The 25,012-nt window shown below is 53.2% G+C and overlaps 2 protein-coding genes across 6 annotated transcripts; both read left to right on the top strand.

Annotated features, from left to right (window-relative positions):
- Positions 1-829: 829 nt before the first annotated feature.
- On the top strand, positions 830-21,025 carry JAK3 (Janus kinase 3). 5 transcript variants are annotated; one of them, XM_039867824.1, is made up of 25 exons: positions 830-1,037; positions 1,324-1,416; positions 8,042-8,238; positions 8,674-8,797; positions 9,121-9,232; positions 9,402-9,547; positions 9,961-10,255; positions 10,735-10,857; positions 10,935-11,092; positions 11,446-11,557; positions 11,801-11,987; positions 12,563-12,690; positions 12,860-12,991; positions 13,547-13,631; positions 14,330-14,457; positions 15,169-15,301; positions 15,379-15,530; positions 15,648-15,798; positions 16,377-16,516; positions 16,598-16,787; positions 17,219-17,343; positions 17,597-17,769; positions 18,335-18,452; positions 18,696-18,806; positions 19,719-21,025. In XM_039867824.1, exons 3-25 carry the CDS (start codon positions 8,055-8,057, stop codon positions 19,824-19,826), a joined length of 3,315 nt encoding a protein of 1,104 aa, XP_039723758.1. In that variant the 5' UTR covers positions 830-1,037; positions 1,324-1,416; positions 8,042-8,054; the 3' UTR covers positions 19,827-21,025. The 5 variants fall into 5 exon arrangements, 4 of the variants coding, with proteins under 4 accessions (XP_039723758.1, XP_039723757.1, XP_039723759.1 ...); XM_039867823.1 differs by lacking the exons at positions 830-1,037; positions 1,324-1,416 and adding an exon at positions 4,667-4,819; XM_039867825.1 differs by lacking the exons at positions 830-1,037; positions 1,324-1,416 and adding an exon at positions 4,672-4,819 and having other exon boundaries at positions 8,046-8,238.
- A 1,265-nt stretch (positions 21,026-22,290) lies between these two features.
- Positions 22,291-24,105, top strand: INSL3 (insulin like 3). The gene is made up of 2 exons (XM_039867821.1): positions 22,291-22,947; positions 23,841-24,105. The coding sequence occupies exons 1-2, from the start codon at positions 22,497-22,499 to the stop codon at positions 24,044-24,046; spliced, it is 657 nt and encodes a 218-aa protein (XP_039723755.1). The 5' UTR covers positions 22,291-22,496; the 3' UTR covers positions 24,047-24,105.
- The last annotated feature ends 907 nt before the right edge of the window (positions 24,106-25,012 follow it).

Here is a 25,012-nt window from a genome sequence, read left to right as displayed (position 1 = left end):
CCACGTCTTTTTTGTTGTTGTTTCTTTTTTCCTTTACTGCCTCCTATTGCATAAAGTGACTTTTTTTAGTGTAACATTTAATTCCTTTAATGATTTTTTTTACTATGTTTTTTGAGTTATTTCTTCAGTGGTTCCTCTAGCACTGAACATATACATCTTAACTTAGAATCTACTTCAGATTTATGCTGCCTTAATTTTAATGACATATAGAAATGTGACTCCTATATATCTTATTTCCTTCTCCCCTTTTGTACAATTGCTGTTATTATTGTGCTATTATTGTTATACATACTACGTCCTCACGTGCTTCAAACCCAACAATACATCGTTATAATTATTACTCCACACAATTGTATGTCTGTTGAAGAATCAGAAAATAAAGGAAAGCAAGTATATATTTATAGATTTTTTTTATATTAATTTTCTCCTTTCACGTTTCTGGTTCTCTTCATTAGTTTTTATGGATTAGAGTTACTGCCTGGTGTCATTTCCTTATTCCAATACGGCTTTGCTCTCCCCACCTCCTTTGTGTTGTTATTGTTAAATATATTACGTTTCTATATGTTATAGGCCCAATACAATTCAACACATTTTTATACAACTGCTTTTTAAGTCAGTTAAGAGACAAAAGGAGAAGCAGAGCATTTATGCTGTTTTTTTTATAATTACAGAATTATGTTTATCTGTGGTCTTGCTCCTGCTCTCCCTGTGCGGAAGGCCAGGCGACAAGGAACTCCATTCTCACGGAGGTGCCGCGAGTATCCACTAGGTGGCAGCCGAGCCCTCGACTGTCTCTGCCTGGCCAAGGCCCATTGCCGGGACACTGGTGTGTAGCAGACTCAAAGTTTAGTGGCGCATTGAAGCTCTGGGCCTCAGTTTCTCTGCCTGTAAGACGAGGCTAATGGTAGTTCCAAGCTGGTGGGGCTGTTGTGAGATTTAAATGTCATATAATTGTTAGGCCTGGGGTTGTGACCCTCCCTAGTGCGTGAACTCAGGGCCCAGGGCTTCGGTTTCCTTAGACTGTGGAGAGTAAACAGGTGAGCGGAAAGAGGTCCTGGGAAACTCAGGGCAGGGCCTGGGGCCCAAATCAAGTCCTGAGAGGGCAGGAGAGGGGTCAGAGCAGGGTAAGTAGGGAGGGCAGAGGAGTAGAAGGGAGAAGGGAGGAGGAGGAAGTGTAGAGGGCTGCACGGCCTTGGGGCCTGGTGCTCCTGTCTCCAAGGCCTTGGTCAGGATGACCCCGCAGCTGGGCAGCTGGAAAGGAGGGAGGGACTTGTGTGCTTGCCTGTTTGTTTGAAAGGTTTTTTTTTTTTTTTTTACATTTAGGCCCCCTCTGCGCCCCTAAGCCACCTTCTTGCCCTGGTGTACTCCTCCCTGCTGTCCTTGCCTAGCCTCCAGCCACGTAGGAATTGGAGCCTGGTAAGCTTGTCCAGTACCTCAAACCACAAGCTATGTTCTCCTATCCTGCTTACCCCCTTTTGCATCTTGGCTACCGGCACTTCCATCCTTCCAGTGCTCATCTGGCTGGAATTCTGCTCCTGTCCTTTTGTCCTCAAAATGCCCCTAGGCTACCCACTCCCCTGTGTCCTAGCTGCCATCTCACCCAGACCCTGGCTTCCTGCCCTCTCTCCTCCTGTCCCCAATTGTCCCTGCTCCCAGCCCTCCTAAGTCTCCTCTGAATTCATTCAGTCATTTATTCATTCGATAGCTACTGTGTGCCAGGCATTGGGGACACAGCTGTGATCAGGACAACCACAAATTCCAGTGCTGGGGGAGATGACATATGAATGGGGCAAATGGATGAAAACAAGATAAATAAGAAAAACACGCACCACAGCAGAGTAATGTGTGCTAGGGAGAAAAATAAAATGAAGATTGGGGTCCTGAAGGCTCCAGGCATCATCTCCCCCACCCAAGCGGGGGGCCAGACTCCTTCTTTGCTCAGCCTAATAAGGGGGATCATAGGATATTGTGAGAAGAGGGAGCCAAAGCAAACTGGAGACGCTTCCTTCTTGTCATGTGACCTCTCGGCCTCAATTTTCCCCTCTGTAAATGGGGATCACAGTCCACACTTAGGAGATTGTTAAATGATTTGCTACGTGTAAGAAGCCATGGTGGGCACCCCGTGCACCATTTTCATTAACAATATGATTGCTTTGGTTCATGGTCAACCTCCAAACAGCTCCGGTAATTCCCATGTCCTCTCCCATCTCACGTGGTGACATATGTTTACTTTTTTGATGAAACTCTCACCTTTGAAACAGTATTAACAAATACAAAATTCAATAGGCACAAAAAAGGTAAAAAACATAAAGTCTCCCACTTTTGCTGATCATGGCTCCCAGTTCCCCTCCCTAGTGGCCACCAGGGGAACAAGTTATTCATGTTTTGATGCAGAGAGAATCTATGCAGAGGAATCCTCATTTTTCTCTTTCTACATTGCCTGATGGCAATGGCTGTGACCTCTAGAATAATGTCGAGTAGAAGTGGCGAGAATAGATATCCTTGTCTTGTTCCCAGTCTCAGGAGAACACAATTTGGCCTTTCGCATTAACTGTAATATTACCTGTAGATTTTTTGGTAGATGATCCTTATCAGCTTGAGGAAGTTCTTATTTATATCTAGTTTGCTGAGAGATTTTTTAAAATCACAACAAGGTGTTGAATTTTGTCAAACCTTTCTTTTATCCATGGAAATGATCATAAGTTTTCATGGTACTTTTAATTTGCATTTCTCTTATTATAAGGCTGAGCATCTTTTTCTGAGTTTAAGAGCCATTTGTACTTAATTTTCTGTGATTTGGGGGTTCATAGCCAGCCTGCTGAGTTACTGGCATTTTATTACTTTCTAGGAATTGCTTGCATAATGAGGATATTTCATCAATGATGTGAGTTCAACTTTTTACCTGTCTCCTTTGTTTATTCTTTGACTGTATTTATGGGCTCTTTGCTAGCAGAAAATTTGGGAAGTTTTGCATCACTTATGTTTCCAATTTGTTCTTGGGCAGATCCTGGGCTTTGCCCCCCCAGAACCTCCTCATGGAGCTTTCATCTGCCCCTCTCTGGGGCTGAGAATTTGTCCTGACCCTGTTCCCCTCTTGCTCATTCTCAAAATGCCGCAGTTGTCAGGGTCCTAGAGGCTGACTCCCTGTCCTTCCTGGAGGGAGGAGTCTCCATTTCAGAGAAAAGGATGGGAGCATGTATGTATGTGTATTTCTCTCTGCTGAAGCCACCCAGGAAGTGAAAGAAAAATACTATGGCTAAGCCTCCACATAATGCTTCCTGCCACAAGCCTGCTGTGGCTCCCACTGCACTAAGGATGCAACCCATATGCCTTCCTTCCACCACAAGGCCCTGCCGATGCCTCTAAACAAGTCTCAGCGCACCGTGTCCCTGCCATTCTCTCTCTCTGCCACCTCGCCCTTCTCAAAAACACTCTTTGTCCAGCATCCCAGCCTTTGCTTGGGCCGTACCCTCTGCTGGAACTCCTGACACCTCCACATCCAGATCTGTCTTTGGATTTTAGTATCAAAGTCTCTTCCTCCTATCTTTGGATTTTAGTGTCAAAGTCTCTTCCTCTAGGAAGACTTCCCAGACTTGGGGGTCTCTCCTAGAAGCCTGGCCCCAAAGGCCACCGCAACAATTCATAGGTAATAAGTTTGTATGTTGTCATCTCCCTGACAAGACTGTCAGCTCCACTAGTCAGAGATTGGATCTGCTCTTGTACCCTGTTGTGTCAATACCATGCACACAGGAGGTGCCCAATAAGTATCTGTGAGTGATTGAATTAAAGTCTATAAAATACATAGCCAAGCCATTTGGGGGCCAGGATTTGTGATGAGATTACAGAAATAAAAGGGTCCTCTAAAATCTCTCCCCAAATTGCTTCCAGGGCTGTGCATCTTACTAAGGACACTGGTCTCACCTGGACGCCGCCCTGGTCTCCTGCCTCCTCCAATCATGACAGCCTCAGGGGCATTGAAAAAAAGATCAATGAGACCTGACCTCTGCTGCTCACCCTGCTTTCCCCTTTCTCCTTACCTCTTCCTGCTCTACCAGCTTCTTCTCGGCTCCTTAAACTGCTTAACTCATCCCACCTTTTGTCCATGTGGTGCCCTCCACCAGGAGTGCTCTCATATTTCAGCTGGGTTGATCCTGGCCTCTGCGCAGAGCCCCCTACCCACCATCCCCCACCTCCCAGCCCTGGCCTGTGCCTCCCTGCCAGGCAGATGACGAGGTGTTCCCAAGAGCAGGCCTGGTTGCCAGGCAGGGCTAGGCTTAGGGCGCTGTGCGCAGCAGGGGCTCTGTCCTTCTCAGGGTCTCCTGGGAGAAATACTTGGAAGGAGAACTTGACCTTTGTCTGGGGCAACTTCACAGCCTCATTCATGGGCAGATCTAGCCCAGTTCCTTTCCCTGGGTGCAGAAGGGGAAGTTCTTCTGGGTGCCCAACCCACACATACCACGGATGGGTAAACTAAGGCCCAAGGAGCTGGGATGTTGCCAGGGCCCCACAGAGAGTGAGTCCAGAACCCATGAAACCCCTGTGTAACCACCTCTGTGCTGTTACCCCTTCTCTTGGGTCTGGGGGTCTCCAGCAGCCTGTCTTAGCAGGGCCGCTGCTGTGCAAGCTTCCGGAACTTTCTGCCCCTCCCCAGCTGGGCCCTCTTGCCTCCCCGCCCCCACCCCTACAAGGCCATGACTTTCGGTAAGTGACAGCTACTCAGGAAGCTGAGGGGCCCGCACAGGAAAGAACCCAGTGGGACTTTCCTCCCACTGCCACCGGCTCTGCCCTCCCGACTTGGCCCAGGGTCCCCACCTGCCAGGTAAGATCTGGAGGTGCCACATGGCTCTGGCCGGGCAGAGTGGGTAGTTGATTTTGGCTGGGGATGACAGGGCAGATGGAGGGTACTGTGACAGCAAAGGCAAGTTCGCCTTCCAGGCCTCCAAGGAAAGCTGCTGGACAGACATGAGCTAGAACGGCTGGCTGCGTGGGTTCTGGCAAACACTCCCCTCTCTGGGCCTCAGCTTTGGCGTAAAATGAGGCCTCATGTTCCCAGCTCTTGAGACTTGAATGAATCTCTGTGCAGGTGTGGGGGTGTAGGGAGTTCAGTGCCTCTGGGGAAACAGTTCCCAGGGCAGACCCTCCCAGGCCGCAAGCCGGAGCATAGGATGACCAGCCATTCTGGAAGGTGGGACTTTTGGTGTTAAAAGGGGCATTTTTCTGGGCCCCGAACCCTGAGTTTTCATCTCTGACTTTTCCTTTTTTCGCTTTCAATATTTAAAGGATCATTTTTTTTTTTTAAACACAACATTTATTTTAAACAGATGTGCTGTGTGATTCCATTTATATAAAAGTGTAAAGACAGGAAAGATAAGTTTGGCTATTAGAAATAGGCCAGTGGCCCCCTCTGTGCGGAGTGACAGGGGTCCCAGTGTTACCGGAGAGTGGGGTTCCCCTCTTGGAGGGTTGTTTAGGCTCTTGATGTCTCGAACAAAGAACTGAGCAAGACACCAAAATACAGCAGAAAAGAATAGCTTTATTAGAAAGGAAAGCAAAGTAACAGTACACTTCCAGTTGTGGAAGCGGCCAGAGCAAGAGAAGAAAGAGCAGCTCAAAAGGCTCAAGGGCTTAAAGGAACAGTAACAAACTCTTTGGGGTTTTTATCCTTGTTTGCTGTGGGTGGTGATTTTTCTTAGAGGGGTGGGCTTTCTTGATTGACAACTAAAATGGACAGGACCCAGTGACTCATCATTTGCTTTCTGCGCATGTTCTTTCCCAGAATTCAGTCTGTTATAATGATATTAATGAACTTCCGGGCATATGCATCGTAGCATAATGATGGTATAATGAGGCTCAGGTGAATTGAAGGTCATTGGGGTCTTCATTGCACAAGTGCGAGTGACTGGCTGAAACTAGTACCCAGTTATCTACTTACCTGTTTCCTTGCATGAGTTACTTTGAGCCCCCAAAAGGCTTCTGGCTTGCTTAATTGTGGGCAGATTAGGGCGGACCCTTTCTAGAATAGGATGACCTAACTGTCTTTGCCGGAGGACCCGAAACCCCCTAACTTTCCAGCCTAATCCTTATCTAAGAGCCATTAACTCCCTTTTTATTAATATTGATGGCGAGGGGCGTGAGGTCTCTTCTGTATCTGCTTCCTGCTGAGGAGGGTCGTAGTCTTTGCTTATTGGGGTTTCATGAAGCTCTTTCCCTGCCTGCCCTAGTCAGGACGGGGTCTTGGGTTTTCTGCTAAAGTGCTGCCTCAGTCTCTAGACAGGAAAAAGATACAAACTTGTTACTTGAATTATATATCTAGGTACATTTCTATTATTGATTTGCCTATCAAGCAGGTAAAGGAAATTAGGCTTGACTAATATATTTCGTAAAAGAAAGAAAAAAAGAACTTGGGTGAAAGGTGCCCTCCTCGGACTCCAAGGGTCCTGTTTTGGCTTAAAGCCACTCCTGTCTTATGATGGGCCAAGGAGAATGCTGAGTTTCAATGATCCTCATCAATAGCCAGAGGAACCTGAGTCACCAGTGTCAAGGGAATTACCTAAGTTTGACGGACAGGGACTTTTCTCCCAAGAAAGGAGGAAAGAAAAGACTTAACTAGGTTTACTGAAAAGGTTAAGAATTTTGCAAGTAATGGCCCATATCACCAGGGCTCCTGGGGCTGCGAATGTTCTTATTATTGGTCTGGGAGCTGGTGACACTGAGGTGTCCCTAGGGGAAAGTTCTCTCTTTGCCATACCCTCCATCCCTGAAAGTGACCACCAAACCACCCTGCCAGGGGACCTTCCTGTCTGGTTTAGTTGGCATTTGTTGAATGCTTGCTGGGCACGTCACCAAAGATTGGGCCAGTTACTGTGGATTAGACATGTTGACACCTCTCGGTGGGCTCAGCAGACCATCCCACTGAAGTGGTTGGGGTATCAGCCCATTTCGCATCTGAGAGAGTTGAGCCACAGTGGTGGGATCCCTGCTGGGGTCACACAGCCAGGTCATGATCGGGCTGGGATTTGAATCCAGAGCCTGGGATCTTCACTTATCCCAACCCCAGGTTTATATTCTTAGTGCGTTGAAAATACATTAATTGTGTCTTCTCTCACCTCCATCCCTTACTATTATTTTGCAACATAATTTTTTACCCAATATTCTCTTTGCATCTTCTAAATTTGGTCAGTTTAAGTGGACCTTGTTCACCTCCCCTGCTTTTCCTCATTGGGTTTAAAGGCCAACTCCTCGCCCCACCCAGCCAGGGCCCCAGGGGTGACCGAGCAAAAGAGCAAGAGAGCTTGAGGTGAGGTTGGCAGGTGTTCAATACTGTGAATAAAGAATGCATTTTCTTGCTAAGCCCATCCCAGGGAGGGCTTCCTGCTCTGGGGGCCTGAGATGCTCTGGGGAGCTCAATAGTGGGAGTGACGAAGACAGAGATGGTGGTGGTGGTGGGGAGAGGGGGAGACAGACCCCTCTTGACAGAGTTATCAGACTGGGTCTGCCCCCAAGGCACAATCACATCAGATGCACAAGCTTACAGCTCCAGACTCTGAACTACTTGAGTCCTCCCACAGGTAATGACAGCCACCCATATCCCTGTAAACAAGCTAGTACTCATCTGCTTCCTGATGGGAAATCTGTACATTTATGATTGATTGCTCCTGCCTGCCTGGGGCAGGGGCTGAACTGGAAGGTAGTGTAGAGGCTGCAGATTGACTGGAGATGTCTGTCCTGGAACAAGATAAGAGTGTTTAGTGTGAGTTCACACAAATCCAGGTGTAGAATATCTTCCAACCCCCAGCACAGCCTCACCTGGGGCCTTATGGCTCCTTATCCACATTGTACACTCAGAATCCCCTTTCTCCCTCTCTTTGTCTCTCTCCATCTCTTTCTTTCGCTGTGTGTATGTCTGTCCCTCTCTCCTTCCTCTTTCTCCAGCTCCGTCCCTACCTCACCTAGAAGCACCTCTGTCCCCTCCCCAACATCCGAAGGCTTTGTAGTCTTGTCCTCTCTACTCGGAACTGAGGGGCTGCCTCTTTCTGTCCAGGCAGATTGCACTCATGGTGCCTCCGAGTGAGGAGACACCCCTGATCTCTCAGCGCTCTTGCAGCCTCTCATCTTCAGAGGCTGGTGTGCTGCATGTGCTGCTGCCACCTCGGGGCCCTGGACCCCTGCAGCGTCTATCCTTCTCCTTTGGGGACCACTCGGCTGAAGAGCTGTGTGTTCGGGCTGCTAAGGCCAGTGGTGAGTGTGTCCCTAAAAGGCTGGGCCAGAGGGATGGGTAAGGGTGGGAACTTGGATTGGGAGCTAGAATAGCTGCCAATCCGAGTCAGCATTGGAGCTGGGGCTTTGAGGGATGAATAGGAGTTTGGTAAGGGAGGAGGGTGCAGAGGGAATGGCATGTGCAAAGAGTCAGAGGTGTGATGGAACAAGAGGGAAAACAGCTGGTCATCCCTCAAGGTAAAGTGTATAGTGGAAGGAGGTGCTCTGGGGAGGTGGGGGGGCCCTGAGAAGCAGATAGGTGTGTGGCTTCTCTCCTGAGGGGCAATAGGGAGCCCTGGAGTGTGTTTGAGCAGGGGCAGGATACAGTGTCAGAGTTAAAGGTGACAAAGAATTCTGTGGGACTGCAGAGAACAGATGGGGAGACTCAGGAGGGCGCTAATGGGGGCATCCCCTCAGGCATCCTGCCTGTGTATCACTCCCTCTTTGCTCTGGCCACGGAGGACCTGTCCTGCTGGTTCCCCCCGAGCCACATCTTCTCCGTGGAGGACACAGGCACCCAAGTCCTTGTCTACAGGCTCCGGTAGGAAGTACCTCCCTGCCCCATCCCATGCAGGTGTGGGTTAGACAATACCAGAACGGAATGCCTTTTACTGAGGGCTTAGGGAATGGGAGTTTAAAACACTGATCCTATAATGTACCATCTCCCTTCGCCTCCCAGTGGGTGCCCCAGGTGGGGCGTGATCACTGCCCAGTTAACAGATGAGAAAACTGAGGCCAGAGAGGGGGTGGCTTGCCCAAGGTCACACGGCAAGTCAATGGCACACCCTGGGCTCTGTGAGGTCTTGGCATGGTCCGCTACCCCCACATATCCTCACTCCAGGCTTCTCCCCTCTTCCCCCTTAGCTTTTACTTCCCCAACTGGTTTGGGCTAGAGAAGTGTCACCGCTTCGGGCTTCGAAAGGACTTGGCTAGTGCCATCCTTGACCTGCCAGTTCTGGAGCACCTCTTCGCCCAGGTAGGGACCTATGTGGGGCTTGGTCCAGGGCTGGGAGTCCACAGAGCAACCTCAGGGATGGCCTCGGCTGACTTTCCCTGCGGCAACCCAGGGATGGGGGGGTCAGCCCAGGGGTGGGAGTTCACAGGGCAACCTTAGGGCTCATGGTTGGGTTGTGACCGGCCCCCAGCACCGCAATGACCTGGTGAGCGGCCGCTTCCACGTGGGCCTTGGCCTCAAGGAGCAGGGCGAATGTCTCAGCTTGGCAGTGCTGGACCTGGCCAGGATGGCCCGCGAGCAGGCCCAGCGGCCAGAGGAGCTGCTAAAGACCGTCAGGTGAGGGCCGACAGGCTGTGGCACCCAGCTCCACCTAGGCATGAGCAAATGTGGCTCCACCAGGGCATCCCAGAGCCCAGGACCCTCATGGAGCACCCTGCCTACAAGCCTGCAGTGTGTCCATGTGACCCAGGCCCTCCAACACAGCCCACACCCCACTGAGGTTCCAGAGCCCTGCCTCCTGCCCCTAAAAGGCCTGCTTGTGTCCCCGTCTGTCCTGTGGACCCCACTGGCCCAACCCACACTGAGGTCCTGCCCCCATGTATGTCCCTAGATGTTTCTCCATGTGCACCTCATACCCTTCAGGAAGGCCACACTACAGCCCCTCCACTAAAGCCTGGGTTGGTGTGTGTCCCTGTCCGTCCCTGAGGAGACCCCTTCCCACACTCAGGGCCCGCTCCCCCCACTCGCAGCTACAAGGCCTGCCTGCCCCCTGGCCTGCGCAACCTGATCCAGGGCCTGAGCTTCGTGACTCGGAGGCGCATCCGGAGGACTGTACGCCAGGCCCTGTGCCGCGTGGCCGCCTGCCAGGCTGACAGGCACTCGCTCATGGCCAAGTACATCATGGACTTGGAGCGACTGGACCCGGCCAGGGCAGCTGAGACCTTCCTCGTGGGCCTCCCTGGGGTTGCTGGTGGTCAGGATGCACCGGGGCTGCTCCACGTGGCTGGTGACAGCGGCATCGCCTGGAGTTCAGGAGAACAGGAGGTGCCATCCAGTGCTGGGTGGGGCCATTGGAAGGGGCGGGACGGGAAACGAGCGGTGGGGGGGGGAGCTCTTAGGGTGGGGCAAAGGGAGGAGGAGAGAGACTGTGGGAGGGCTCAGGGAGTGGCTACCTGTGAGAGGTAGAGCCGAGCGTCAGGGGAATGAAAATGGGCGGCTGAAAAGGAAATGAACGTTGGGTGGGCGAGGCTCTGGTGGGGCTAATGGCAGGAGGAGGCCGACTAACGGAGGGGGCGGGGACATAAAGTGGAGCTAAACGAGGGAGGGGCTCAGGGAGGGGACTCACCAAAGGAAGGAGGTGGGGTTTGGCAGGGGTAGGATGAGAGAAATTTGGGAATGGGCATGGGAGGGGTTGAGAAGGGCGGGGCTCATGGTCACAGATTGGTGGTGTCCAGGCTTCCAGGGTGGATTGGGTGCTCTGAGAGAGCGGGACCCCCGTTCTCAGCCCTACCCCGCCCTTCCAGGTCTTCCAGCCCTTTTGCGACTTTCCAGAAATCGTGGACATCAGCATCAAGCAGGCTCTACGCGTTGGCACGGCCGGGGAGCACCGCCTGGTCACTGTCACCAGGACAGACAACCAGATCCTGGTGGGTGCTGGACTCCCTTCCTTCCCACCTTACCCGAGGGTGGGGACCGCAGCAGGTGCTGATAAGGACCCTCGCAGGAGGCCGAGTTCCCTGGGCTGCCCGCCGCGTTGTCCTTTGTGGCGCTCGTGGATGGCTACTTCCGGCTGACTGTTGACTCTCGGCACTACTTCTGCAAGGAGGTAGCACCGCCGCGGTTGCTGGAGGAGGTGGCGCAGCAGTGCCATGGCCCCATCACGTAAGGACCCGACTCCCATGCCCATTCTCCATAGCCAGAGCTACCCAGGTCTGAACCCTGGTCACTCTCCTCCATGTTTCAATGTCCTGGCCTCCCAGGAGTCCTGGACAAAGAAAGAGTCAAGTGCTCTCCTGACTCCTGGGGTCTAAGGGCCATTTCTTCTTGTTTAATCTCCTAGTCAGAAACCCATCTTTTGGCCCACTTTATATAAGGGGGTAGGTAAGGGAGGAAATGTTACCTGGTGAGGGTCCCAGGGCTTCAGAGAGACCAGAATGAGAATCTATATCTGGTTTGGTTTCTCTGCCTCCATCTCTCTGTCCTGGACTCTCGGTTTTCTTCCACCTTTCCCCAAGCCTGGATTTTGCAATCAACAAGCTCAAGATGGGGGGGTCCCTTCCTGGCTCCTACGTTCTCCGCCGCAGCCCCCAGGATTTCGACAGCTTCCTCCTCACTGTCTGTGTTCAGGTCGGTCCACCCCTAGGAGCCAACAGGGCAGGGAGGGCTTCCTGGAGGAGGTAAGATTTAAGTTGAGACCTGAAAGATGTGTCAGCATTTGCTTCTTGAAGAATGGGAGGGAAAGATATTCTCAGTGGAGGGAACAGCATATGCAAAGGCTTGAAGACTGAAATGAGCCTGTGGGGATCCAGGAAGAGAGAGTGAGGGGGAAGGGGCTGTCTACTCCCACTCAGAGACCCCTCCTCCTTGCAGACCCCCCTGGGCCCTGATTACAAGGGCTGCCTCATCCGGTGTGACCCCACAGGAGCCTACTCCCTGGCTGGCCTTGGCCGACCCCACAGTAGTCTGCGAGAGCTCCTGGCAGCCTGCTGGGATGGTGGGCTGCATGTGGATGGGGTTGCACTGAACCTTACCTTCTGCTGCACCCCTAGACCCAAAGGTGAGCCCATCCTGCCCCCTGAGCTGAGCAGTCGATCTGGGGCCCTGTCATTTTGTGTTTGTCACAGCTCTTGTGTGGCAAGTAGCAGAAACTGCAGGTCAAAGGAGTATAGGAGAGAAAAGATGATTTATTGGCTTGTGGGATACAGATCTACCTTCAGGCATGGCTAGATCCAGATGCAGCTGAATCTGAGAGATGTCACTAGCACTTAGTCTCCCTCCATCTCTTACCTCTTCCTCTGGGTGAATTTCACTCTCAGACAAACCCCATGGATGGGACAACTCTGAAGTGTGAGTTCTGAGTTTCCCAGAATCCCTAGAAGGACTGAGACCAGGTTGCCCATAGCGTTGGTTGCTCATTGGCACTCCCTGCAGGATTCCTTCCCTCTCTGTCTCACTCCCCCATCCCGCACTGGGGCTTCCTGGAGTCTCCTTTCAAACAAACCATGTGCCCTGGAGTCTTCCTCTCAGGGCTGGCTTCTGGGCGAAACCCCAAGCTAACACAGGGATTGAGCAAAACTTTACTGGCCTTTCACCTCTGACCTCTGGTTTTCTTCCTCCACCCCCTCCCCATAGAAAAGTCCAACCTGATTGTGGTCCGGAGAGGTTGCAGCCCACCCACATCATCCCCCGTGCAGCCCCACTCAGGATGCCAGCTGAGTCAGATGACATTTCACAAGATACCTGCTGACAGCTTGGAGTGGGTAAGAGGCCCCAGGAAATGGTGGGGGGGAACCTCAGTTGGAGTCCAGAGACCTGGTCTACGTCCACCTCTGCTTCAGGCATGTGATCTGTTTCATCAGGCCAGGGGGCAGGGACCAAAATCCATGGGAGCCCCTTACTGACCTCTCCTGTTTTCCTCTCACCCTCTAGCATGAGAACCTGGGTCATGGATCCTTCACGAAGATTTACCGGGGCTGTCGCCACGAGGCCATGGATGGGGAGCCCCGGAAGACAGAGGTGCTGCTCAAGGTGTTGGATGCCAAACACAAGAACTGCATGGAGGTGAGTGGGTACGGACCAGGCCTTTGGGGTCAGAGGTGGCTGCAGAAAGGGTTGTGATGTTTAAAAACACAGAAATGTAGCTGCAGCATCTCCAGACAATGAAATATAGAAGGGTTGGGGAATTTAGATGGAAAGAGTACACCAGACTGCAGGAACAGCCTGTGCAAGGATCCTGAGGCAGGACTGAGCCTGGCACATTTAAGGAACAGTGAAGAGGCCAGTGGGCCAGAGAAGAGTGAACAAAGGAGAGGGGAGTGATAGAGATGGACACATCTGAGGGGCTGGGCCACACAGAGGAAGACTTGAACCCATCTCAACCCCCAAATCTCCCACTTCTCTGTGAGACTCGAAGTGGACTACAGTGAGGACTTCCTCTAGATGCCATCAGAAAATCATGATGCAGAGTGCTGTGTGTGCCCATGGTGGGCTCCAGGGCCAGAGGAGTTTAGGGCCAGCCTCCTCCTGAAGCAGAATTGTGAGCAGCAAGTTTGGGGTCTCTGGTCAGACCCCAGAGCAGGAGGAACCCATGCATCTTCTCTCTCCTTACCTCCCCAGTCATTCCTGGAAGCAGCAAGTTTGATGAGCCAAGTATCGTACCAGCATCTCGTGTTGCTTCATGGCGTGTGCATGGCTGGAGACAGTGAGACTCCCCTGCCCTGCCTCACTGACCCTATTCATGGCAGCATTAGCAATACACATATAGGGGCCATCACCCTGTGCCCATGCTCCTCAATCATCACTCCTTGGGCAGTAGCTCCAGGCTCCTACCAGTACCCAGCCCTATAACTATCTTAAGCTAGAGAGACCTGGGTTCCAATGTCACTTCACTGTGTACCCCCACTGCAGCTTTGCAAGGGCTACATTGCCTCTCCAAGCCTCTATTCCATCTGTTCAGTTCAGCCCAATATGTGCCAAGAGCTGGGTGCACTGCAAAGAACATGACAGGCTGGCAGTGTGATGGGGATAGCACAGGGCGCCAGGAGTGGTTAGAGGCCAATAACTCAGCTTCGAGGTCAGGCAGTGGTTCTGGGGAGGCAAGGATAAGTAGGAATTAGGGAAGAGAAGGAAGAGGGGTGTTCTAGGCAGAAGACACAGAACATGCTAAGGGCTGGTAGTGAGATATAGAGAGAGCTTAGAACCTTCCAGGTGTTTCAGACAGATAGTTCGAAGATGGGAGGTGAGAGGTAGAGAGGTGATTAGGATAAGGATGGAGGTGCAGGGGAGGGAACAGTCAGAGCAGAGCGTTCAAGTGACCCCTGAGGGTGGGGTGGGGGCAGAGCCTGTTGAACACAATGCAGCCCTTCCTCCCAACCCTGCCCCTCCCTGCGCTGCAAACAGGCATCATGGTGCAGGAATTTGTACACCTGGGAGCACTGGACACGTATCTACGCAAGTGTGGGCAGCTGGTGCCAGCCAGCTGGAAGCTGCAGGTGATCAAACAGCTGGCCTATGCCCTCAACTATCTGGTGAGTGCTTCTCTGCCTGCTCCACCCTCTGCTCATAGAGGGGAGGGGGATTTGAGGGTGGGCTTTGTAGTATGGATAGCAGTTCGGCAAGGGTGAAGAGGAGGGCATTTTAGACTGAGGGAACAGCATATGTGCAGGTCTCAAGATATAAGAGCAGGAGAAGGAGACAGCTGATCATCTGTGGATATCATTGGGGAGTAATGAGCAATGAGGCTGGGCAGGGAGAAAGGCTTCCCAAAGATCTGGGTCCTTGAGGGTTGAGTAGGAGTTCATCAAGAAGAGAGAGGAAGGAGGGCATGTCAGGCTGAGGGAACAGCCTGGGCAAAGGCCCGTAGCTGAGAAGGCATGTTCCATGTCTGGGGTGCATCAGGCAGTTTAGTAGGCAGGAGACCAGGTGTAGAAGAGTTCATAGGAAGAATGAGAAAGGGCTGGATATCAAAAGGCCTTGAATGCCAGGCTGAGGACCTTTGACTTTATCCTGAAGGCAATGAGGAGCTGCAGAGTGGGAGAGCAATGTTTGAAAAGGGGAGGGACACAGGTCATAGGGGGTGGGCTAGAGAAGGCCATACAGGATGCCAGTAATCTAAGGAAGATTCTGGAGTATGGTGTGAGCCTTATCAGTTGGGCTTTGAAGGATGTGTTGGAGTTTGCCAACCAGTATATTTGCTCATCAAACCCTCCTTGGCTTTTCTCTATGCCTGGCCCTCTTAGGAGGACAAAGGCCTTCCCCATGGCAATGTCTCAGCCCGGAAGGTGCTCCTGGCTCGGGAAGGGGCTGAGGGGAGCCCGCCCTTCATCAAGCTGAGTGATCCCGGTGTCAGCCCCACTGTACTAAGCCTGGAGAGTAAGCGAGGAGGGCCGGAGGAGGGAGGGAACTTGTGGGGCAAGGAAGCAATTCCTGATGACATCCCTACCCCTCAGTGCTCACTGACAGGATCCCCTGGGTAGCTCCTGAGTGTCTCCAGGAGGCCCGGACACTTGGCTTGGAAGCTGACAAGTGGGGCTTCGGTGCCACAGTCTGGGAGGTGTTCAGTGGTGTCACGATGCCAATCAGTACCCTGGATCCTGCCAAGGTCAGAGCCCCCCTTTGACAGAAGGGTGGACTAAAGTCCAGCTTGGGAAAGATAGGTGGGTGTTGGGGGCATTCTGAGAGTGAACCAGGAGTGACCAGCCCTTCCTCCTGCCCTCAGAAGCTCCAGTTTTATGAGGAACGGCAGCAACTGCCTGCCCCCAAGTGGATGGAGCTGGCCCTGCTGATCCAACAGTGCATGGCCTACGAGCCAGGCCACAGGCCCTCCTTCCGCGCCGTCATCCGTGACCTGAACAACCTTATCACGTCAGGTGCCCCTGGGTCAGGCGGGGTGGATAGGGCTGGCATGTCATATTGGGCCTGGTGGGAAGAGAGCCCAACCTATGCTCCTGGCACTACTGGAGTGTTGATGACTAATAGTCAGCATGGCCTTGATAGCTGCTGTAATAAACATTCAGTGAGTGTCCAGGTCAACAGGCACCTCTCCCTTTGTGGCTCCACCCATTCCATGACCTCAGGTCTCCAACGGATCTTCTGCAGACAAAAGAGACTGTGGAGGGTCTCATGCTAGGTTTCCATGGGCCAGGTCTGAAGGGGCACCCAACGCATCTCCCCCATTAGCTTGAGCTCAGTCATGTGACTGTGGCTCATATCAGTGAAGTCTGGGAAGGCCCCTCACTCTTTATAGGCATGTGTAGTTACATAGAGTGTGCACTGCCTAAGGGAACTACCTTGGTCCTGGGGCACCTTTTCCAGCCCCTGCAAAGTACCCTTTGGCTTGCAGTGGCCCTGCCATAATGCACAGAGAGGGTAAACATGCAGATAGAGGTCACATAGCAAGTCAGCTCAGGGCCCAATGCCCTACTCATTCACTGCCTGTGACCCCCAGACTATGAGCTCCTCTCGGACCCCACACCTGGTGCCTTGGCACCCCGTGACGGGCTGTGGAATGGCGCCCAGCTCTATGCCTGCCAGGACCCTACTATCTTTGAGGAGAGACACCTGAAGTATATCTCACAGCTGGGCAAGGTGAGGTGGGCTGGGCTGGGCTGGGCTGGGCTGGGCGGAGGAGCACCTAGGCACGTGGACACCAGCCTCATTGTCCCCCAGGGTAACTTTGGCAGTGTGGAACTATGTCGCTATGACCCGCTGGGAGACAACACAGGTGCCCTGGTGGCCGTGAAGCAGCTGCAGCACAGTGGGCCAGACCAGCAGAGGGACTTCCAACGGGAGATCCAGATCCTCAAAGCCCTGCACAGTGACTTCATTGTCAAGTACCGTGGTGTCAGCTATGGCCCAGGTTCGCCCCCCCCAATGGTGGTCTTCAAACCTTACAGCCTCATCCTTCTGCAGTACCGCTTTGGGGTGGTATGCAAACACCAGCAGGGGCGCTATGGAATCTCTCGTTTATCCAGATCCAGACTTGTCAGGGGTTTGAATTCCAGCTCTATCCCTTAGCAGTGGGGTGACCTTGGGCAGGCAATTTAACCTCTCTGAGTATCAGTTTCCCTCTCCGAAAAATGAGTCATTATGAGGTGTCGATGAATCAATGTATATTGTGGAAAGTACTCAAGAGATGTTAGTGATAAGTGTTATTGTTGCCTTCCCATTATAGAAAGCAATACTGAGCCCATGGTCCCACTCTGAACAGGAGGAAGAACGGGGAGGAGAGCAGACAGGGTTGGTCCCTGTGGTGACTTTTCATCCCCACTCCCCACCCCCACCCCTAAGGCCGTCAGAGCCTGCGGCTAGTCATGGAGTACCTGCCCAGTGGCTGCCTGAGAGATTTCCTGCAGCGGCACCGCGCACGCCTCGGCGCCGGCCGCCTGCTCCTCTATGCTTCGCAGATCTGCAAGGTGCGGAGTGGGAGCCCTGAAACCTGCGGGCCGAGCTGGCTTGCCTTGGGCAGGGGTCTGCGTGGACTCGTGGGGTAAAGTTGAAGGTTGAAGTTTTGGGGTCTAGGTCAGGTTAGAGGCGGGGTTGAGTTAGGGCTAAGGTCAGTACTGGAGTGCAGGATGGAGTAGGGGGTGGGGTTGGGGATGAATTCCAGGTCAGGCTTGGGGCCTCTGCTAGGTCATCCTGAGGTCTAAATCCCATGTCTGTCCGCAGGGCATGGAGTATCTGGGCTCCTGCCGCTGCGTGCACCGCGACCTGGCAGCGCGTAACATCCTGGTGGAGAGCGAGACGCACGTCAAGATCGCCGACTTTGGCCTCGCCAAGCTGCTGCCGCTGGACAAAGACTATTACGTCGTCCGCGAGCCAGGCCAGAGCCCCATTTTCTGGTGGGGACCTCGTCCCGGCCCAGGATCTCCTCCCCACAGCCCTGGCCCCTCCCCGGCTCCGCCCCTCCTCCCAGTGTACTGGCTCCGCCCCTCTTCTCACCTTGATCTGCCCCTCGGCACTGGCCCTGCCCCACAGCTGCGGTTGCTCCCTGAATCCCGCCCTGGCCCAGCTTCTCCCCACTACCCTGGCCTCTCCCACGCTGCCCACTGTTCTGGCTTTGGCCCTCCTCCTTGCTATCCCTGGTCCGCCTTAGCCCCGCCCCTCCCACAGCCCGGGCCCCTCTCCGGATATGCACCTCCTCCCAGCGTACTGGCTCCGCCCCTACCCAACCTCGCCCGCCCTGCTTCTTCTCTCCCCATAGCGAAGGCAGCCCTGACCCCCATCCCCCAGGTCCTGTCCGGCCAGGCCACAGGGTTGGAGAATCACCCCTATCCCTCAATCAGAGAAACTACCAAGCAGGAACTGGGACTGACCTCACAGTCCCACCTGCCCTGGACACCGCCCCTAGCCCAAGGTTGCTCCTTTCCCAGCCCTCGCACCCCAAGGCCGCACCATCTCCTCCAGGTACGCCCCGGAGTCCCTCTCAGACAACATCTTCTCGCGCCAGTCGGACGTCTGGAGCTTCGGAGTCGTCCTGTACGAGCTTTTCACCTACAGTGACAAGAGCTGCAGCCCCTCCGCCGTGAGTCGGCGTCTGGGTCCCCAGCACCCTCCCTTCCCACCTCTTAGCTAGTGCTGACATCCCCGAAAGGCAGCCCCCTCCATCACAGAAGACCCCTCCCTCGTTATCGCAGATGACCCTTCTCCCTCAATCACGTGACCCCTCAGCCCTCCACCACAGAGGACCCTCCCAATCATGGGCAGTCCCTTCCCCTCCTTCACGGAATGCTCCTCCCTCACCATGGGCGCTCTCCCTTGGCCCCAGGAGTTCCTGCGGATGATGGGTTGTGAGCGAGATATCCCGGCTCTTTGCCGCCTCCTGGACCTGCTGGCAGAGGGCCAGAGGCTGCCGGCGCCTCCAGCCTGCCCTGGAGAGGTGAGCGCTGGAGGGCCTGCCTCAATTTCCCATTCTCTGGTCTTGGGCAAGCCAGCTGGCCCCTCTGGGTCTCTCCACCACGTTATCTTTCAGTTTAGAGATCCTGCTGGGGCATGAGGCTGGGGATTCTGGTCTCTACTGTGCTGCCTTCTCACTGTATGGCAAGTCACAAACATTTTCGGGGCCTTAGTTTACCCATCTCCAAAATGGGAATAACAATGCTTTATAGAGTGGGGGGAGGATCAGAGGAGTTAACTCCACCCAGTGCTCAACTCAGAACCTGGCATACAGTCAGTGCTCAATAAAATGGTGGAGACTTTTACTATGTATCACCACAACTTTTGTGGAAGTTTCTGCCATGTGTTGTCATTTATAAATTAATTTACTCATGCCATAACATTTATGGAGCATCGACTGTGCTAGGCTGGTGCTGGGGCTGGGGCTCAGCAGTGTTCTTCCAGTAACCAGCAGGAGCTACTAACATTCTAGTGGTAATCAGTGTCTGGAAAGAGATGAACATGGAGATGTGACAGGGGAGGGTGCTCAGGGAGGGTCTCTTAGAGGGGGTGATACCTGGAGGAGGAGGAGTAGCCCACCCATGGGGAGGCTTTCTCATTGGAGGTTTTCTCAGTGGAGGATACAACAGCTTTTGCAAAAGCCCTGTGGTGAGAATGAGCTTGATGTATTTAAATAATGATATGGGGGTGGATGTGGCTGCGTGGAACTAGAGAAGAGGCGATGGAGGGAGGGAGGCAGGGGAGCAGGTGAGATTTTGTTCTAAGACCCAGAGGGAGCCATGGGAGGCTTTGGAGCAGGGGAGGGATGGAGTTTAAGTATATATTAAAACTAAACAGAGGTCATGTCCTTCCTACCACTCCCATGTGACCCTCTTGTCTCCTCCCACCCCCTCAGGTTCATGAGCTCATGAAGCTATGCTGGGCTCCTAGCCCGCAAGACCGGCCTACTTTCAGTGCCCTCGGACCCCAGCTGGATGCGCTGTGGAGTGGAAGCCAGGGGTAGTGTCTCAAGCCAGAGAGGCATGAGACACACACCTTCCTTGCTTGTCTGGAGGGAGAACCCCACTCGCTGTCATTTTTACATCTCCTACACATAGACTGCTGGGTTCTAGTCTCCATGGACTGGCTATGATTCTGGTCTCCATGAACTGGCTATGTGACACTGGGCAGGGAGCTTGCCCTTCTCTAGGCCTCTGCTTCATGGAGAACTCCATGGGTCAAATGACATTGCATGTGGGGGCACCCTTGGCTTGCCAAGTAACAGTAGCTTCGTGGCCTTTGGAACTTGTAAAGATTAAAGACAGCTGCCTCAGTGGGGCCTGGTGAGCCCTGCTCCCAGAAATGAGGGACCACATTTAAACTCCTCTCATCTTCTCATCTTCTCAGAGGATGTCTTTCTGTCTCATTTCCATCAGGGACATTATGTAGCTTTAAATATATGATCTCAGGCTTCTGTTCCTCCCTCTTGCTCTTACTGGAGGAAGCCAAGGACAAGAGCAGCTGCTCTGGTTGGAAATTCATTTTTGGGGCGAGCAAGTATGACTGGGATCATGTGAGGGGCCAGGAGAGCCTGCGGTCCAGTCCACCCTAACTGTACCTGAGTGTCCCCAGGGCTTGGTTCCCCACCTGTACACTGGGGCCCTTTCTATCCTGACTGAAGAGTCATGCACTGATGACCCTGGAGCCTGACAGGAGATTTTCGGCAGTCGAGAGAGGGAAAGGCATTCTTGGCTGAGGGAACAGCATGGTGAGAGTGAGGAGCCTCAGAATACAGAGGTTGTTGGAACCCATAGTTCTGCCACTTATTTGCTGTATGACAGTGGGCAAGTTCCTTCTCCTCTCTGAGTCTCAGTTCCATAGTGCTGGCCTCTCAGCTACACAGAGTCAACTTCTGGAGGCTTGTGCAGGTTAAGCCCCATCACACCTTCTCACTGCCCATGAGGCTTTTCTGCCACTGAGCCTCCCTGGAAAACTCTTATTCATTTCCCAGAATTTCAGCTGTCATCTCCCTGCAGCCTTTTCTGATGTGCTCCCACCACTCCCCACCAGTCTTATACTTCCCTCTGACCTTAGGGCTCCCCGGGGTGGTGACTGTGTCTAACTCTGTATCCTCCAACCTAGAGGCTCCATGGGGGCTGGGCTGGAGTGGGCGAAGAGGAGACTCTGGGATGTTTGTTGAATGAATAAAAGATTTCAGTGGAAGGGATGGTTTGTTGCTGGACTTGGGTGATGGGGAACCTTGAGGGGTATGTGACCTGGGGATGAATGTGGTTAGGGCTAGGGGATAGAGACCCCTGGGGGCCATAGTAGGGGCCTCAGGACAGGCTGGGGGAGGAGGAACAGCAGGGGGGGCATTGGCTGGGGGCCTGGAGGACAGAAGCCCTCCCCCCAGCCCCAGCTGCTGGCCTTGGCTCTGTCCTGGTGAGCTGATTGCAGGCTGTTGGTGGGTGGAAGGAACGGACTGCTCTGCAGGGGTCAGAGAACAAGGCTGGGTTGGGAGGGTTAGGCTGTGGGGAGGGGTCCAACATCAGGGGAGCCAAAGCCAGACCCCTGTGTGCTCCTCATGACTGCTGGAAAAATACGTAGAGTGACAGAGAAAGAGAAGAGACAGGAGAGAGAGCAGGGGAGAGGTGGAGACAGATGTCTGCCTACACTCTCAGTCCAGGAAAAGCAACCTGCTTTGGTGAAAAGCTGGAGGCGGGTGCGTGTGGGGCTGCTCTAAGCTTGAGCAAGACGAGGTTTTCAGCTCAGGCTCTCCCCTGCCATGGGTGGAGTATCTTCCCCTCTCTCTACCTGAGTTTCCCTTCTTGATAAAACAGCGTCATAAGTCCTTACAGGCGCCAGGCTGGCACCCAATAGGTCCTGAGCAAATGCACCCAGCTTTATTCTGGTCCCTCCAGTCTCTGTCCAAGCTGAGGGAACCCTGATGTGGAAGAGGCAGAGAAGGCCAGCACCCCCAGGCCCAGGGCCCAGCCTCCTTCAAACTTGGACAAGTGTGGGGTACCCTCTCTAAGCCTCAATTTCCTTATGTTTACAGTAATAGGACATCAAGATTCTGGATATCCCTGGTCTTGGTTGGAAGGATGTGCCCCACCCACTACCCTATGGAATTATTATTTCTCAGCTTCTCTATTTCACTTCTTTAAAGTGGTTAAAAATAATAAAGACTCCTCAGCCAGAGGTTCACCTGGTAGAGGTACACCTGAGGCCCTGGTCCAGGGAGAGATATCCTCACTGTTTTGTTCTCGTCTCAGCCTATCAATAACCAATGTTGTGGCTGGACCAGCCCCTGTGTTCGTTATTATAATTGCAAGACACCCTTCATCAGTAACCATAAGGGAATTTTGAACAAATAAAGTTTATTACTTATAAGATCTAGAAATGATACAGCACACCTGGGGCCACACAAGTAGCAGGTGGAGAGAGAGAATATGCACAGGCCTGGAGTTCTGCTTTCAATGGGGTGGAGGATGGGGCAGGAGTGTAGATGGGGGTGCTAAGGTTTCACAAACTCATCCTTTATTGGTGAATTTAAAACATGAGAGTGGCAATTTAAAAAGAGAAAGAAAAAACAAGTGGTCCAGTCAGTTATCAAAATCAACCAAGATCTCTAAAACAGAGGAGACCCCTCCCCCAGGATGGGGGAGGAAAGGTCACCTGGCACTTCATCTAGATGCCAAGTTGGCATGTGTTTACTGGAGATTGCCATCACGGAGGTGGTTGCCTCTGTAATCAAAGCTTAACTAAGTCAGGCATTCACATTACAAAAAAGAGAAAACCCAAAGTCAGGGCTTACACTGTACTTGCCCTGACCCTGCCCTTGGCCTTCTCCTTGGGCCCTCCTGCAGCATGCTCGGTTCCCTCTCCAAGGTCTCCAGCTGGGGCAGGCTGGGCGCCTATAAGCGGGGTGCCAGCCTCGGTGCCTCCAGCCGTCATGGACCCCCGCCCGCTCCCCTGGGCACTGGTGCTGCTGGGCCCGGTCCTGGCACTGGCGTTGGACCACCAGTCTGCCCCGGAGGCGCCAGAGAAGCTATGTGGCCACCACTTCGTGCGCGCCCTGGTGCGCGTGTGCGGGGGTCCGCGCTGGTCCCTCGAGGGCGGGCGGCTCGTGGCTGGTAGCAACCGTGAGTGAGACTGGCGGGGACTGTGCTCCTGGGTCTCTTAGTGGGGCAGGTGCACGGGGCGCAAGTGGGCGGCGGGGCGGTGGGCGGATTTGCACTGCTGGCTGCGCGGTGAGTGCAAATCCGCGGAAGTTGTCTCGCGCAGAGAGGGAACCAGTGCCAGGCGAGAGGAACGAGTCAGAGTCTTCAAAATGCACGGTGATATCGCCTCTTTATTTACCATTTCAGTGTTTTGATCTTCATGCATTTTTTAATTAATTTTGATTTTTAAAAATATTGCATTAAAATATTATCGATCTTGATTGTTGAGTTTTAGCGCTCCCTTAAATTGTGCATCAAGACCAGTGCTCGCTCTCCTCCCTTAGTCCTGGCCCTGCTACAGAGGGCATAAAATAGATATGTGCACATCCGTATCACACACTTGTGCGTCCTGAGTGCATCTGTGTGACGTGGGTGCAGATGGGTGTACAGAGGCTCACAGAAGGGTGGGGAGGACTGGGAGGGAGGGTTTGAGAGGATGTACTTGTGTGTGCTCACCCTAGGGTGTGTGTGTGTATGTGTGTGTGTGGCCACTGCTCGCTCACCTGTGCACACGTGTCACGTCACCCATGCTGTCTTTCTGCCCTGCGAAGCATCTGTGTCCACAAGATAGGTGGCAGATGGGAGTGCGCACAGCTGGGGACAAATGTGGGCATGGGTCAAGAGCGCACACACCTCGATTGGGAATTAAATCTGTATCTGATATATAGTAGGCACTTAATAAGTGCTCACTTTCTACTTTGTGCATGACAAATGTTTGGTGGGACGTTTCAGCATGATATGAGCATGCAGGGGTGTGCACGCAGTGTAGGGGTCCTCTGGGGCCCCCCATCCATGCTGAACTCTACTGTCTCCAGGTGAGCTGCTGCAATGGCCGGAAGGACGACATCTCCTCCATGGGCTGGTGGATGACAGGGACCCCATGGTGGCACTTGCCCCACAGCCCCTGCTCCAGGCCTCTCAACATCACCACCATCGCAGGGCAGCTGCTGTCAACCCTGCCCGCCACTGCTGCCTCAGTGGCTGCACCCGGCAGGACCTGCTGACCCTCTGTCCCCACTGAGCCCTCCTGGGGCACGACCTTGGGGGAGCTCAGAAGATCGGGTCTGATGAGCTCCTGAAGCCATACAGCACCATAAAGCCCCACATCTGGAGGAACATTGTTGATTACCTCCTGGGACAGGGCACTCACGTGTTCCCCCAGGTCACCTGTCCTCTGTGGGGACAACTGGAGAAGAAAACACACTCAACTCTGGCTTGGAGGATCCTTGCTTTTATAGAGATTCTAGACACTGAGGGCCAAATGTCCTCACTTCTGAGGAGCCCCAGGCGCTACTCTCTTTGCATTTGTGACGCCCCCTCTTGCCATCTCCCCAATAGAAAATAAAATTCCTGCAGAATTCAAAGCAGTTTTTTGCATTTTCTCAAGAAAAATGGATAAGCCGGGATCATTCCTCATGTGGGCTTGGCTTCTGGCAGCCATAAACCCACTGACACTTCCAGGAGCTTGACAACAATTCCAGAGGCATCACAATACAAAGTGGGGAAACTGAGGCCTAGGGAGATGGCTGCTTGCCAAGGTCAGACAGGGAGGGAATGGCCAAGCGCGGGATTTGAAATTCAGGTCTCTGTCAAGACTCATGTGGGGCCTTAATGTCACATAACACCCACTTAATGGTGAACAGACACACAAATGTCTGAATGAGGTCACAGTGGATATTTTTTGATCCAACTCTGACGATTCTTTTCATTTGCATCCTGCCTTCATTCTGAGGTGGAGATTGTATAATGTGACCACCTTGCTGCAAGGTAGGTCTGTATTTGCTGACCCTTCCACGAGGCTGGGAGAGAGTACAGGGCAAGGTGTGCAGCATACAGTAGATGCACAATAAATAAAGAGGAGAGAGGAGGCAGGACAGAAGACAGTGGAGCCATAGACCTAGTGGAAGGAAGTGAGCCAGGATGGAAAGGGGAGCTTGGGGATGACTGGGAAGGGGCCTTGCCAGAAGCAGGAGGCAGAGGCTAGAGG

The sequence above is a fragment of the Pteropus medius genome, unplaced genomic scaffold (genome assembly GCF_902729225.1).
Source record: "Pteropus medius unplaced genomic scaffold, Ma_sr-lr_union100, whole genome shotgun sequence".
Lineage (NCBI taxonomy): Eukaryota > Metazoa > Chordata > Mammalia > Chiroptera > Pteropodidae > Pteropus > Pteropus medius.
This window is presented reverse-complemented; position numbering and strand designations above follow the sequence as displayed.